Below are 15,313 nucleotides of genomic sequence, written 5' to 3'. Positions count from 1 at the left end.
ATGAATCTTGGATTACCTAATTGGTAAGGCATTTAAAGTATTTTGAACAAATCTACAGTGAAGGTCTCAATAGAGATAGACGGGAAATAATATATTATTATGAAGAGCTTGTGCAACTATAGGAATGAAGATGTCTTACAATCTAAATGATGAATAAAGAATAGTTTGGTATGCCATGATGAACCGTTCCCATGGAACTTAACCCTTTGCGTGCTATTGCAATCATGCACATTCGTGCAATTTAATTGAACAATCGTAACAATTAGTCTTCTCCCCTACCTTCAAATTAGATAAGCTAATAAAAGGCAATAGTTCTTGTGTAACATCTATTTAATAATAATAAGTATCAATGGTGCAATATGGAAATCTTGAATTAAAGAAAATAACATGGAAACAATTGTCATTATTATCCCCAAAAATTAATTCAGCGTGCGAATAAAACTCTTAGTTCTGATAAAATTTATAAAATCATTAAACATCAGGGTGGTGTAATATATAAAGAGATACGATTCATATTTACAATCGATTGTAACTTTAGAACATGACTTGCCATTGGCTAATAGTTATGCTCAATTGTACAATTGATCATATCTTCTACGATACCTGGGGCAGAGATCCAATGATTCAGGGATTGAAAAGGTGCCACATAACAATTCCAAATATACATACAATTCTTACTGCTTCCAAATAACTGTGACATCTACAGTTAAGTCATACAAACTACTTGTACTTGAGAAAGGCTAAACATGGGTCATGGCTGTTCATCATTGCTTACCAGTTTCACACATTGTTCCTGCGTATCCCATCGGACATGAGCAGAAATATGTATCATTCTGTTGATTGCAGGTTGCGCCATTCAGACAGGGATCGCTATCACATGCGGAATAAACTGAAAAAAAGAGCAACATGAAATTATCATTGCTCAAGCTGACCATCACAAGCTATACTACAGCAAATGCCAACGTGAAAATAAAGTTCAATATCCTTTTGTATTACTCCTTTGTTAGTTGTATTTTTTCATGTCAAAGAGCACACCTGGCATATACATTATAACAGTTATAGCTATTTAATTGTTATTTATTTGCTTGCTCTCAATCCAACAGATACAGGCATTTTAGATGGGTATCTAATATTCAAATGTCATGTTCACCACACGCTAATTTGTCATACCAGCTGTACTTATCAGAAACCATTATTTCTTTGCATATAAGCATCCCCAACCTACAGATGCACAAGTTTTTCTGGAAACGTCATGGATTACTAAGTTAAGGCATACATCCAAGAAATCATTTTTATTCCATCTCACCTAAAAAGATGTTAGAAATTGGGAGTTGCAGCTACCCTGTTTGGCATTCAACGATTAAACAGATAGAGCCTTGTCCACCTGGGGCAGCACAGTGGCTGCCGGGCCCACAATCAGTTGGGCAAAGCAAATTTTCAGAGTATTTAATTTCATGTCTATTTCAAACAATACAATGTGCATTTTCATTTTTTCATTTTCGTCTATTGTGAAGTTTAATAAGTCCCCATTACCTTCACAGTTGATACCAGAATATCCTTCAGGGCAGGAACAATTATAGGAGGTTCTGAAGTTAGAGCAGTTGGCTCCATTCTGACAAGGATCAGGATCGCAAAGGTTGATTTCTATAGAAAAAGGCAAGATAAGGAATTGCTTAAACAGATAAGATTCATAGATATCACATATTTTGCATTATAAACTCTGTTGAGTATGTCACATGAGCTTTGTTGTAACTGTCATGCACAACGAAAGTCCTTCTTTTGCAAATATACAATGTTGGATGAAACCCAATTGATAATACAATTATGTGATTACAGCATTTTAGTTGCAATTTTTTTAAACATGACTCAAAGTATTTGGTTCACTATATCATCGACTTCTGGGATCCATATTTTCTATAAATGCAGTATGTTACGTTTGGACAAGTTTTGGATCATTTCCAAATCCAAAAATAAATAAAACAAACACATAAATAACCCGACACAGAACAATGAATGACATCATATCTCCTAACAAAATATACTTAATATGAAGTTTTCATATTTTTACCATTCTGACACATGCCCCCTGTGTAGCCTGGTGCACATATGCATTTGTAGGTGTTATTAGAAAGCTGAGCACATGAAGCACCATTCATACAAGGGGAACTGAGACAGGCAGTAAAATCTGGAAATAAAAAGACAAACGGGTGGAAAATTTGAATTATGTTATCAACAAAAGAAAAATCATGTCAATATCTCAGTGGTCCTCTTGAATTGTGAAAAATGAGTAATTTACCGCGATCCAATATCAAGAATGCGATAAAATCTATTAAAAAATTTAAAGCAAATAATCCTGAAATAGAGCGCTGTCAAAAGCTGTAAGATATTTTAAAGTACCAAAGTACGGATTCTCCAGAAAACCATCTTACCACCATTGGGAAATAAGAATATTATTGAATTATTTATTTTTTATATCTTCAAACAATGATTGAACTTACTCTCGCAGAACTCGCCATCAAAACCATCAGCACAGATACACTGGTAGGTGTCATTAAGCTGCATGCAGGTTGCATCATTCTGGCATGGATTGCTACCACACCCATCATAAACTGAAATATAAAAACATAAACCCAGATATATATCATAACTCATGCATGATTAACCTCATTATCATTGAATAGCTGTTTTTTTTTAAAATTATATTCTGTTAGGTTGTTCAAAGAAATATGAAGTTGCCAAATTCTTAATTTTGTAAGAAAAATGAACCGTTAAATTCACCTTCACAGTTGGTACCAGTATATCCCTCAGGACAGGTACAGTTATATGATATCCTGAAGTTAGAACAAGTTGCTCCATTTTGACAAGGATCAGGGTCACACAGGTTGATTTCTGTATAGAACAAGAGAACACTTATAGCAATTTTGACAAAAAATATTGAAAACTGTATGTCGTTTCTCATTTCATTTGTGATGCTAAATTATAAGGGCACTAAATTCTCTACAATTACTATTACTTGCGGAAATCACAAATAGTGCAACTTCATTCTACTAATTCTTATAATCATTATATAATTACATTTTTTAATTTTTACATGAAACCATCACTTGCACTAATCAATATAAAGACTTCCAATAGAACTGAAATGTTAAATGAAATAATAAATAAAAGAGAGATGTCTTTTTGCCTCTTCTGATAATTCCATAAAATACCCATACTTCGATATTGTCAATATTGAGGATAATACTGTCATCGAACACCACAACCCTAGTACAAAACTTTTGTGAGGGTCTAATTTGCATATTTTGCTATTGTTATTAATATTTGTACCTTCAATGAAAAAATATGTTTCCTGCAAACATAATGTGTATAATTCATAATTCGGAAAATATACAACATCCTTCCAAATTAAAGCTATTGCAACGTCATAAAAAATAGCATTCCATAGTGTTTATTAATGTTGTAATGATGCAGGTAAAATCTTTAGCATAATTTGACATAGAATGCATATTCTAATCTGAAAACTAACTTCTTTTTATGCGATGTTCTATACATACCTTCTTCACAAAGCCTACCCTGGTATCCAGGTAGACAAATGCATGTAAAGTTATGAGAATATTGAAAACAACCAGCTCCATTCATGCAAGGGTTGCTGCTACAGCCTTCATAAACTGTAGAGAAAATGATTTTAAGCAAGAAATTAATATGTATAAGCAAATTAAAGATAAACCATCTGTTAAAGATAAGCAAATGTATATTTCACTCCAAGAACATAATTTTTTAACTTTGTACCAATCAAAGTAAGGATTGACTTCCCGACTGACCCTGAAAATATGAAAAATCTGAGATATCTTTACTTTTTTTAATGAATACAGGTAGTTTATGGTATACCCATTCATTGACACTCTCAAAAGTAAAGGGTATCCTATGAAATTGAAAGCTTCTGTCATGATTATATCAAACAAAGAGTAAACTAGTTGTGACTTAATAGGCACAACATATTTCACTTATTGCCAAGCTTGGAGACTTACTTTGACTTATCAGCAGTGTAAAGTATGAATCAGGAAATGTACAGTACCATCTGTGAAAGTTGCTTTGGAATCGTTCATAATTTATTGATTATTAACATCACGATATCTTTATTAACTGATTAACATATGTTCTTCTCATGAATATGGGTAGAATAGGAAACCGCACTCTATGACAAGCTGGCTTACTTTCACAGTTTACACCTCCATATCCTTCAGGGCATGTACAGGTATATGAAGTCCCAAAATTGTTACAAGTAGCTCCATTCTCACAGGGGTCAGAGACACACAGGTCGATTTCTAAAAAAGATAAACAATGAAAAATAAGATGGTAGAGAGTACATTTATAGTCATTTGATCTTTAAGATTTCGATCTAAGCAATTACAAACCTGACTGATACTGAAGCAGGTTATAAAAAATATAAATATGCAATGTACTTTGTTTGTAGAGCTTATTAACCCTATCAGACCCTGTCAGCTCGAGCTCAGGAAAGGCAATAAACAATGATACTTGGGGTTTGGATCCTCCAGAAAAATTGAAAAAAAAAATCACTATCATTATCATCTTATCACAACCATTGCAGACCTTTGCATCGAATTTCCTGTATTTAAAGAATGAATGCAACCAGACTGTACCAGATACTAGTTGGTAGAAGCATAAGTGCTCCAAAAGGAGATTCTATTCGAACACTTTCTTGACTAGACTAGCAATGTCTGACAACTTTGCTATAATAACCAATCAAATTTCATCATTCTTGAAGCTCGTTACAGAAACCTGCCATTGAAATGCATGTTTTATAAAATAAGGCACATAACTCCCCAATGATTTCTTATATGATGAGATTGTAAATTTTAAAAAGATAAATTTACCAACCTGTTTCACACATAATACCAGTGTACCCGGCAGGACAGGTGCATGTGTAGGTAATGTTTGTTTCCACACAGGTAGCTCCATTCTGACAAGGATCACTGTCACAACCAATGTAATCTAAACATTACAAGAAAAAGAGCAATAATCATCATATCATGCTTGCACGATGATTCAATTATATAATAAAAAAAGGTACATGATATTCACAGATCATGTATGTAATCTTTTTTTCACTCTTCCATTTATAAGAGGAAAATACAAACATTTCAATTCCTATTCCTATAAAGATAACACAAGAACTCTTCAGATTAAACAATATACTGACCTTGGCAGTTGACCCCAATGAATCCAGGTTGACAGTCACATGTATATGAGATCCTGAAGTTGGTGCACACAGCCATGTTCTCACATGGGTTAGGATCACATAGATTCACCTCTGTAATGTGGAAGAAAGTTCATATTATGTAAAGAAAATATGGATATGACTATACAAAGGAATGGGATATTTACATTTCTGGCATGCAACACCTTTCCTAAATTTTTAGAAATTTATATAACATCCTCACCTTGTTCACAGTTCATTCCGTGGTAGCCTGGCGCACACTGGCAGATGTAGAAATTGTTTGCTTGGAGACATGTACCACCATTCTGACAAGGATTACTGCTACATCCAGCATAAACTACACAAACAGAGTAAACACAAAACACACAATACAATAATTATCAGCATTATAAAGAGTGAATCAGGAAATGTACAGTACCATATGTGAAAGTTGCTTTGGAATCATTCATGATTTATTGATTATTAACATCACGATATCTTTATTAAATGATTAACATATGTTCTTCTTATGAATATGGGTAGAATAGGAAACAGCACTCTATGACAAGCTGGCTTACTTTCACAGTTTACACCTCCATATCCTTCAGGGCAAGTACAGGTATATGAAGTCCTGAAGTTATTACAAGTAGCTCCATTCTGACAGGGATCGGAAACACACAGGTCGATTTCTAAAAGAAAAAAAAGAAAAAGAAGAAGTTTTGACTTGAATCAATATCAGCAGCTGGAAGAACAGATGATAATCAGCTTAAGCCAAGTACATGTACTTGCAGCAGATGATTTAATGAGAAAATTAATGATTGTTACCACCTCATTGTACATTACATCTATATCTGGTACATTTGTAAAAACACTTTACTGAAATCATGGTATCTGAGCTGAAAAAATAATCACAATGAAGACCATAAGCACAAAAGCACAATTGGGGTTAGCATATTTCTATTACTAGGAAACAGACATGGCACCTGGCTTGATGGCATGCTCATTCTGTCAATACACATCTTTTTAAAACCTGGGGAGCGTTTCATGAAAGTACTTGTCGGACGTTTTATCCGACAAGTCCCATTTTATCCGACAGTTACTATAGTAACAGTGCCTCTCAGCCAATCAGAATCAAGGAAAGATGTCAGATCTGACAACTTGTCAGACAAAAATCTTCATGAAACGCCCCCCAGAATCACACATGGCACATTATTTAAAAGTACAAACACTCGGGTGGTAAGCTGATTGGACACTGTTTGAAATCATTTTCAGAGTGTTTTAAGTGGCATCTATGTGTAAGGTACATATTAAATCAAAATTGTTTACCTGTTTCACAGTTTGTCCCTTCATATCCATCCGGACATTGGCATGTGTACGTAGTATTGTCTTGTGTGCAGTTAGCTCCATTCTGACATGGGTCACTATCACAACCAGAATACACTGACAGAGAAAAATCAGTACCATGAATTGTGATCTTATCAAATAAATTTTCATTCTTTATTTGGATTTACAACTCATTTTTGTTCATTTAGAATGGTCTACTCCTTTGAATTCCATATGAAATACAAGAAATATGATATTGTTATGGAAATAATTTATACTCATAATTACGATGTCAATACGAGATATGAAAAACCCATATCTCCAAAGTAAATTTTTATGTTCATCTTACAAAATTTTTATAAATGAAACAAACTGTGAATCTAATTAGGAGTTGTATTCTTAAATGAAAGATATGCATATCGACGCAAGATTTAACCCTAAAAAGACTGGGCTATTTTGGAGGCTAGAAAAACTGGGGGGGGGCCTTTTGGGCCCCCCCTAAGATCTCGGCCGTTGGTCGTCCGATCGCAACCAAATTTGGCACACACATCCTTTGTCATGTCCTCTAAAAGAAAACATAGTCAAAATACTGATATTCATTGTATTTTTTAATATATGCATAATTAATTATGCGAATATGCAAATTTTTATCAAAAAATTGAATTTTTCATACTTTGGTACCTATTGCGGTCCATAAATTCCCGTTTCAAGGTTTTCAGCTGTAAGAAGAGGTTGTTTATCATGGAATTGTGTTATTTCGTGCTTGAATTATTAGATATGCTTATGCAAATTAGTAATTACTAAATATGCAAATAAGTACTCTGCACGCGTTATGTAGAGAAATACAACATTTGGCATGTTTTATTGCATTACACTCTCTTGCAATGAGCCAAAGCAATCTTGGAAGATAAACAAGTGATGTGTTACATGTACACGAGCTGGTGAAAACAAAGCATAAGAGATATCGCATAATTTATGCAAATTATATTCATAACTAATTATGTGAATATGCAAATTTTTATCAAAAAATTGAATTTTTCATATTTTGGTACTTATTGCGGTCCATAAATTCCTGTTTCAAGGTTTTCAGCTGTAAGAAGAGGTTGTTTATCATGGAATTGTGTTGTTTCATGCTTGAATTATTAGATATGCTTATGCAAATTAGTAATTACTAAATATGCAAATAAGTACTCTGCATGCGTTATGTAGAGAAATACAATAATTGGCATGTTTTATTGCATTACTTTTCTTATGTTTTTCTTTGATTTTAATTTCTTATGTATTTCTTTATTTTGCATTTCTTATGTATTTCTTTATTTTTTTATGCAATGTTTTTCATTATTTTCATATCCTAGAACTGCTACTTGAATTCACAAGTGACATAATATAGAAAGAAACAAATAAAAATGTAGTTAGAAAACAATGTGTATAACATTCATTCAAATACCATACACTTTACACACAAACGAATACAAATTTCAATTTCTTACGTGACATGTGATACAAAAATGTTACGTAACTCCGCAACCGCGGCATGGGGGTATACAAATTTGGTATCAAAAGTTGCGCAAAACTCAAGAAAAAAAAGTCATGAAATGGCGGCGCGAACGCTTCATGCGCAAAAAAGTTATCGCGATTTATGTACAGGGGGGGGGGCCTAAAAGGCCCCCCCCCCCGTCTTTTTAGGGTTAAGAGACTTGAATTACCTTCACAGTTATCACCAATAAAGCCCATCGGACAGGTGCAGTTATATGAGGTCTGGAAGTTCATACAGGTAGCACCATTCTGACAAGGATTTGGTTCACATAAATTGGTGGCTATACAGAATGAAGACATATCAATTAAAAGACAAGTTATTCTACTGATAAATATGTTGGAAATTATATAGACATGGATTATGATATATTTTACATTTTTAAAGCAAATCAACTGTTAAATAAATCAAATTACTCATTGTCTCCTAAATTTTGTAAGACTTGGAACAGGAATACATTGTTCAAGTAAGCACAAAATGAAGGCTTTTAATTTTAAACAGTAGGAAATTTTGACTAATAGACCAAACCGGTCTATTCAAAGAACATCACTTTGGTACTAACTTGACACTAAGAACGAAGATTCATATAAAAAGAATAAGCAAGAAATGAATCAAGTGCTCACTTAAATTAAAATGTGAACTACCTGAGTGTGTGAAAATGTGACTGAGATATATAAGCTCTCAGTGGTTAGAAAGGAAAAGTGATAATCATGTAAAATATTTAGAAGGAAAAGAACTATTTGTGCAGTAACATGCCTGCCAGGTTACCTGTTCAGAAAAAAGCAAAAATCAGATTTATATTCACATTGAAGCAAATTGTTATCTTTCTTCAAGATAAAAGCATTTATAGAACAGGTTTTCATCTCAAATTGAGATGACATTCATTAAACAAACTGTACTGGCACTATCATTCCTATGTTCTATCAACAACCAAAATGCAATAATTGTTGTATACCTTCTGATCCAATAAGTCTGTAGTCTAATAGAAGATGTAATTACAACAAGAAATCTATCAATAAATAATCTTCATACATTACACAATTAAACATCATAAATTTATAAACTTAAATTTACTCTTCAAACAGCAAAATAAGCAAAGAAATGCCAACCAATATAATTACATGTAAAAAATGTAATTTAGCTAAGCAAACATGTATACCTATGTCACAATTATCTCCTTCCCATCCAGGTGCACAGAGGCACATGTAACTGTTGATCATTTCAACACAGGTACCATTATTCTGACATGGCATGCTGGCACACTCGATAAGTTCTATTGGTGAAGAAGACAAAACAAAAATAGAAAGTAAATTTATTCACAGTCTTTGGAAAAAATACATGTTTTTTTTTTTGTTTTCGGGTAATATGATTTATGACACATTTAAGCAGCTGGAATACAGAACCATTAATAAACATCCATGAGGTAGTGCTGGTGAATATTGTGGTGTTAACCAAATACTAGTTCAAATCATTAAAGATAACATAATTAAAAATGGTAAACAAGTATTTTATTTTCCAGGATTGTACATGTGATTCATTTTGAGGCAGAATTTCAAAGGAAATGTACCCCAATAGATTCCAACAATTAATAATAACCATTTATATAACACCATCTAGACATTTTTTTATTCCAAGGCGTGATGTTATCATAATTATAGATCAAGCTGCCTTTCAGTTCTCATGTTTTCAAGAAATTAATCCTTCCAGGTAAATATACACCTCACCTGGGTTGAGTGCAGCACAATGTGGATAAATTTCCTGCTGAAAGAAGGAAATTATGCCATGGCTGGGATTTGAACCCAACGACCCTCTGTTTCAAAGTCAGAAGACTTATCCGCTGGGCCACAATGCTCCACACAATTAATAGAAAGAACTTTTACCTGTTTCACAGTTTATACCAGTCCATCCACTAGCACATACACACTGATATCCATTGATGAGATCTTCACAGGTACCTCCATTCTGACAAGGGACACTCAAACATTCAAGTACCTCTGAAGTAGATAGTAGGCAAATGAAATCTTCCACAAATATGTTCTATATTTGAAATTATATTGATTCAGTCTTTGGAAAAAATACATGTATATTTTTTTTAGTTTGGGGGTAATATTTCAAACATATTATACAAAATTAGAAAAGCAATAAAAACCTAAGATAATTGGTTTCATACAATTCATATAATCATTTGCTAGCTTTCAGGAACGAATTGATGGCATTTCTACTTTCATCAAAATTTAGACCCATTATTACCATATAGCTGTAGTGCAGAATACTAATTGAATTAGAACAAACAACTATGGCTTTTCAGGGTATTATTTTTTCATTTTGTTTAGTTATTTGTGAAGGGCATAAAGTCAAACTCAAATAAAAATGAGAAAATGACACAAAGCTTACCGTCTGAGCAGTCGGTTCCAGTCCAACCTGGAGGGCAGCTACAGATATAGCCTGCTACTTGATCAATGCAAGTAGCGTTGTTCTGACATGGATTAGACTCACATTCATCAATATCTGAGATAAAAATACATGAGAAATGAATACACATTTAAATGCCATAATGGAAAACAACACATATAGCACTAGTACCAATCAGAAAAGAAAATTGCTTGTCTGATCAATTATGACAAAAATATTATTGGTCCTTATGGTTATAAAAAATCCATATAGAAATGAAAAAGAAAATGGTTGGGATATTGTAAGTGCAGTGAACATATCACCTAAGTAAAACAAAGAAAATACATTATATTACACATTCAAAAAAGTACTTGCTTAGGCCAAATAAACTGGAATGCAATATAATGTGAAATTTATTAATTTACCCATTTCACAATGGGCCCCTTCAAATCCTGGTGGACAGGTGCATTCATAGCCATCCAGTCCCTCCACACAGGTAGCTCCATTCTGACAAGGATTGCTGGAACACTCCAATATATCTATGAGCAAGAGCAAGAAACCATATTTTAAATCAAGACCAAAGAAAAATCATGTTTTCTTAATTATAATAAAATATTGGATGAAAGAGTGTAATTCTAGTCTTCCATATAAAAGTGAAAAACAACCATTTAGCATTTAACTATTTTTCCATCAAAGTTTAATGTTAAAGAATTTGGATCAGTGTCTTGAAATAACTACTAAGAGGGAAATGGTACTGGTAATTGTCAATGTATAATGTTTATATTTATATACACTCATATCTGTTATTATATAGTTTGTGAAGCAATGTCAACAGTGACATATTTTCTTACCTGATTCACAATTAATTCCAGTCCATCCCGGTGCACATTGGCATTGATACTCATTGGTGAGATCCAAACATGTTGCATTATTCTGACAAGGATTGCTTGCACACTCAGGAATATCTTTTCAAAACACAATGTGAAATATGTCCATTAGCATTAGTGTGAATAAACAGGTAGGCTTTATGAGTTATCATGCTGAAAATAGAAAAGAAAGACTCGGAAATGTGGAAGTATATGACAACGATTTGGTAAGAATTTTGTCACTTAGAAATGGGATATAGCATAACACTTTCAATGTTATAAATCATTTTCACGCAAGAAAACACCACCATATTATTTTACAGAACTTTATGACCTATTTCGTAGTGGAAAATATCCCCATATTTATGGGTTATTAAAGCTTTCCAATGCATATCAAGAAGGGAGAAACTGTCTCATCTCACTTTCCTGTCAAACTTACCAAATTCGCAATGAACACCAGTCCATCCTTCATCACAGGCACATTGATAGCCAGCGATGAGTTCAATACAGGTTGCATTGTTCATACATGGGTTACCACTGCATTCTAGGATTTCTGGATGGGTTAAGAAAAAAATAAAAAATAAAATAAGATTCAACTTTTTAAACCTAATCCAAAGAGAATTTGGCTCACCGGATTTTCCTTGTGGTTACATAATGCTTCAAACTTGCTCCACTAGACATACATGTTGGTCTACTCAACAGTGATAATATTTCATAAGAGACAAGTTTAGCTATAAAAACATATGTGGTGGATGATAATAAAAACACCTGGTAAAAACTCACTCTACAAAAATCTATACGAGATAGGCATAGACAACACAAATCTAGTTAAAAAATGATTGCTTTCATACCAGTTTCACAATTTGTTCCATTCCATCCTGGAGCACATATACATTCATAGCTGTTGACTAGATCTTGGCAGGTTGCATTATTGAGACAAGGGTCACTAGCACATTCTGGAATATCTGTTATGAAATGATTTGTGAAAAAGACATGTAGAAAGTACATAAAATATTGATTTCATAATTTAGAACCAAAAAATGTCCAATCCTAATTCATTGATTGTTAATCACTTTTATCATGTATATGTGATTTCAATCAAATTAATGGTAGTAAAGTGCAATCATAACTTAATATAATTAAGAAATACTGAGAGATAGTGAACACAATCAGTGGCAAGACAAGGAACTGCAGCTTTCGGCATTGCACAATGAACATGAATCTGGTGAGTCTTTCAGAAAGTCAATTCTAGGGTAAGAATATAACTGGTGACCCTTTCTTAGGAACTAAATCAACACCTATGAAAATCCTGGGTATATCATTCACCTCAGGAAAGGGTTACCAGTTGTCCTAAAGTCACTCACAACTTCTGAACAGCTTTATAAAACACTGGTACCTAATTGACAAAGAGGAGTTGCAGTTAAACTATTAAGCATTGTCTACGATGGCAATCACATAAAATATCACATACCAATTTCACAGTTTGTTCCATTATATCCCGGAGCACATTCACAGAGATAGAAACCAAGGAAATCTCCACAAGTTCCTCCATTCTGGCAAGGATTGCTATCACATTCATTGATTTCTGAGAGGAAATAAACAAATAAAAGACAGACATATTGACTTGTACACAAAATTCTTCAAACAACAATGAATTGGATCATGTTTTCTTTTCATCAAATATTCTTTGTACCTTAGGATTATGTTTCACAAGTATGCCAATATTAGAATTCTCAAATTACAAAAATCAATTGCATGGTTTTCTTTCATTAAGTAAGAAAATGAAGACACTATATACATGTATATACCAGAAAGGCAAGGCGTTTGTCTCCTTTAGCAAGGAAAATCACCAATTTTGAATTATTGGTCATTACTGTAATGAATTCAAACGAATAATTAATGAACACACATTGATTTACAACAATGAGTTCACAGGATAGATGAGTAAAGATCTTAAACACGTCTGGAAACATAAATGAAAGCATATAGAGGACAATGCTGAGCATAATACATAATCACCATACCTATTTCGCAATGAGTTCCATTCCATCCAAGGGGGCACATGCACTCATATCCATTGATGAGCTCTACACAGGTTGCATTGTTGTCACAAGGGTTGCTTGAGCATTCAAGGATTTCTAGATAGACACCAAGAAAATGAAAATAGGCAATGAATGAGTACAGGTTTGTACATTATCAGTATACATTCATATTATGTGCATATATGCATAAAAATAATCACTTGTCATGCGAAATGTAATCTTATATTTTGGTAAGGCACAGAATAAATCATTAATTTATGGTGAGGAAAACCTAACTCTATAAGTAAACGATAACAGAGTTAAAAATATACACATATTGGAACAATCAACAGAAAATATGTATTCATTCATTTATTCAACTTTTATTTACTATTTGGAGTAGGTGCGGACAACTAAAGACAAAGAAAATTACCAATTTCACAATTGGTTCCATTCCAGCCGGGTGGACATTCACAGCTGTAGCCATTGATCAGCTCGGTACAGTTTGCTCCATTCAAACATGGCATGCTGGCACATTCCAAAATTTCTATTGAAAAAAAAGGGCAATAGAGTTTTGCAAGATAAATACGTACCATTTTGCTATGAATATTACAATGCAATTCATGATATATCTGTCACAGTGGTGACATACTCAAGAATAGTTGACAAAAATAATAAGAACTTATTTACATATGTTATAAAGCAAACAAATAGCATCCAGAATGTGCACCTAGAAATTTTTTCTTTTAAGCAAAAAATAAATTCAAACAAAAATACTTAAACAATGATAACTTCAATAAATTTATAAAATGGTGATATGGATTCTAATTTAATAAATGAAAAAACCTAGCACATATCACATTTTCTCCAGCAAAGAGTAAATGTGCTGATAACTATAATAACTAATACAAATGACTAGTTGTATTGAAAAGTCATAGTTTTGAGATGATAGTTGATCAAATAACATTGACCCACATCACTATCTTAAAAACATACATTATTTTTTTGCTTGGACATTAGAATTAAATACACGTGTTACCTTTGAAATAGTCCAAGTGCTCTTGGCTATGCCTGGGGCACGTTAGCATAATTTCAAAGGTACCTTGTGCATGTAATTCTTACTGTTGTCCGATATTGAGAAATTTGAATATTTGTATATTATCACTGAATGCAGGACTCACCAGTATCACAGTTGGTACCAGTCCATCCTGGGGCACACTGGCATTGATAAGAACCAATCAGATCAATACAGCTTCCTCCGTTCTGACAGGGATTGCTAGAACATTCCATGATGTCTGGAAAAAAAAATAGTAATATTTCATTCCTGTATACCACATATCACATAACCATTAACCTCTTTATCTTTTTAACCTGGTCTTTTACAGTGGACAAGTAACTAATGAACTATTTCAATTGATTCCTGACAGGGTCATCCATTTACCTTACCTGGGTTGAGTGTAGAATATGTAGATTAAGATTGTAATTAGCATGGGCATTGGGGGAATATCCCACAATTAAATTGATCAAAAGGTTTTCTCATTTAATCATTTAAATATTCTAAAAATGAACTAATATAAAAAAAAATGGGATTCAGCACTGAGATAACAAAATTCTCTCATTATAATATGCTTGATACAGCATCCCTTTCCAAAGCCAAAGGGTTTATACCTGTTTCACACAGTTCTCCAGTCCATCCTGTTGGGCATGAGCAGCTGAATCCATTGATTTCATCCACACACGTTGCTCCATTCATACAGGTATGGTTCATGCATTCATCAATGTCTGTCAAAAAGTGCATAGAATCAAAATTGAATTATACAACTGCTAAGAAATATCAAAATTGGTTATAAAAAGAGAAGACTACAATCTAATTTTACATAGGGCAACTTGGTGTTGTGACCCAGTGTATAGGTCTTCTGACTCTGAATCAGAGGGTCATGGGTTTGAATCCCAGCCATGG

At 33.3% G+C, this 15,313-nt stretch overlaps 1 protein-coding gene across 28 annotated transcripts in view; it reads right to left on the bottom strand.

Moving 5' to 3' along the window:
* LOC121422500 overlaps positions 1 to 15,313 on the bottom strand; it is a 155,349-nt gene that overhangs the window by 32,656 nt on the left and 107,380 nt on the right. For 24 of the 28 annotated variants that reach the window (XM_041617590.1, XM_041617592.1, XM_041617604.1 and 21 more), the window contains 25 exons: positions 15,022 to 15,135; positions 14,535 to 14,648; positions 13,787 to 13,900; positions 13,357 to 13,470; positions 12,804 to 12,917; positions 12,184 to 12,297; positions 11,772 to 11,885; positions 11,318 to 11,431; positions 10,892 to 11,005; positions 10,470 to 10,583; positions 9,956 to 10,069; positions 9,235 to 9,348; positions 8,248 to 8,358; positions 6,545 to 6,658; positions 5,797 to 5,907; positions 5,463 to 5,576; positions 5,222 to 5,332; positions 4,900 to 5,013; positions 4,215 to 4,325; positions 3,555 to 3,668; positions 2,779 to 2,889; positions 2,499 to 2,609; positions 2,069 to 2,185; positions 1,534 to 1,644; positions 776 to 889 (listed from right to left, as the gene is read on the bottom strand). In XM_041617590.1, coding sequence (XP_041473524.1) covers positions 776 to 889; positions 1,534 to 1,644; positions 2,069 to 2,185; positions 2,499 to 2,609; positions 2,779 to 2,889; positions 3,555 to 3,668; positions 4,215 to 4,325; positions 4,900 to 5,013; positions 5,222 to 5,332; positions 5,463 to 5,576; positions 5,797 to 5,907; positions 6,545 to 6,658; positions 8,248 to 8,358; positions 9,235 to 9,348; positions 9,956 to 10,069; positions 10,470 to 10,583; positions 10,892 to 11,005; positions 11,318 to 11,431; positions 11,772 to 11,885; positions 12,184 to 12,297; positions 12,804 to 12,917; positions 13,357 to 13,470; positions 13,787 to 13,900; positions 14,535 to 14,648; positions 15,022 to 15,135 — 2,832 coding nt within the window. The remainder of the gene's footprint in view (positions 1 to 775; positions 890 to 1,533; positions 1,645 to 2,068; positions 2,186 to 2,498; positions 2,610 to 2,778; positions 2,890 to 3,554; positions 3,669 to 4,214; positions 4,326 to 4,899; positions 5,014 to 5,221; positions 5,333 to 5,462; positions 5,577 to 5,796; positions 5,908 to 6,544; positions 6,659 to 8,247; positions 8,359 to 9,234; positions 9,349 to 9,955; positions 10,070 to 10,469; positions 10,584 to 10,891; positions 11,006 to 11,317; positions 11,432 to 11,771; positions 11,886 to 12,183; positions 12,298 to 12,803; positions 12,918 to 13,356; positions 13,471 to 13,786; positions 13,901 to 14,534; positions 14,649 to 15,021; positions 15,136 to 15,313) is intronic. The other 4 variants (XM_041617618.1, XM_041617608.1, XM_041617610.1 and 1 more) reach the window with 4 other exon arrangements.

The sequence above is a fragment of the Lytechinus variegatus genome, chromosome 10, assembly GCF_018143015.1.
Source record: "Lytechinus variegatus isolate NC3 chromosome 10, Lvar_3.0, whole genome shotgun sequence".
NCBI classification, from domain to species: Eukaryota; Metazoa; Echinodermata; class Echinoidea; order Temnopleuroida; family Toxopneustidae; genus Lytechinus; species Lytechinus variegatus.
The sequence above is the reverse complement of the archived record's forward strand: the minus strand, read 5'-3'. Positions and strand labels throughout refer to the sequence as shown.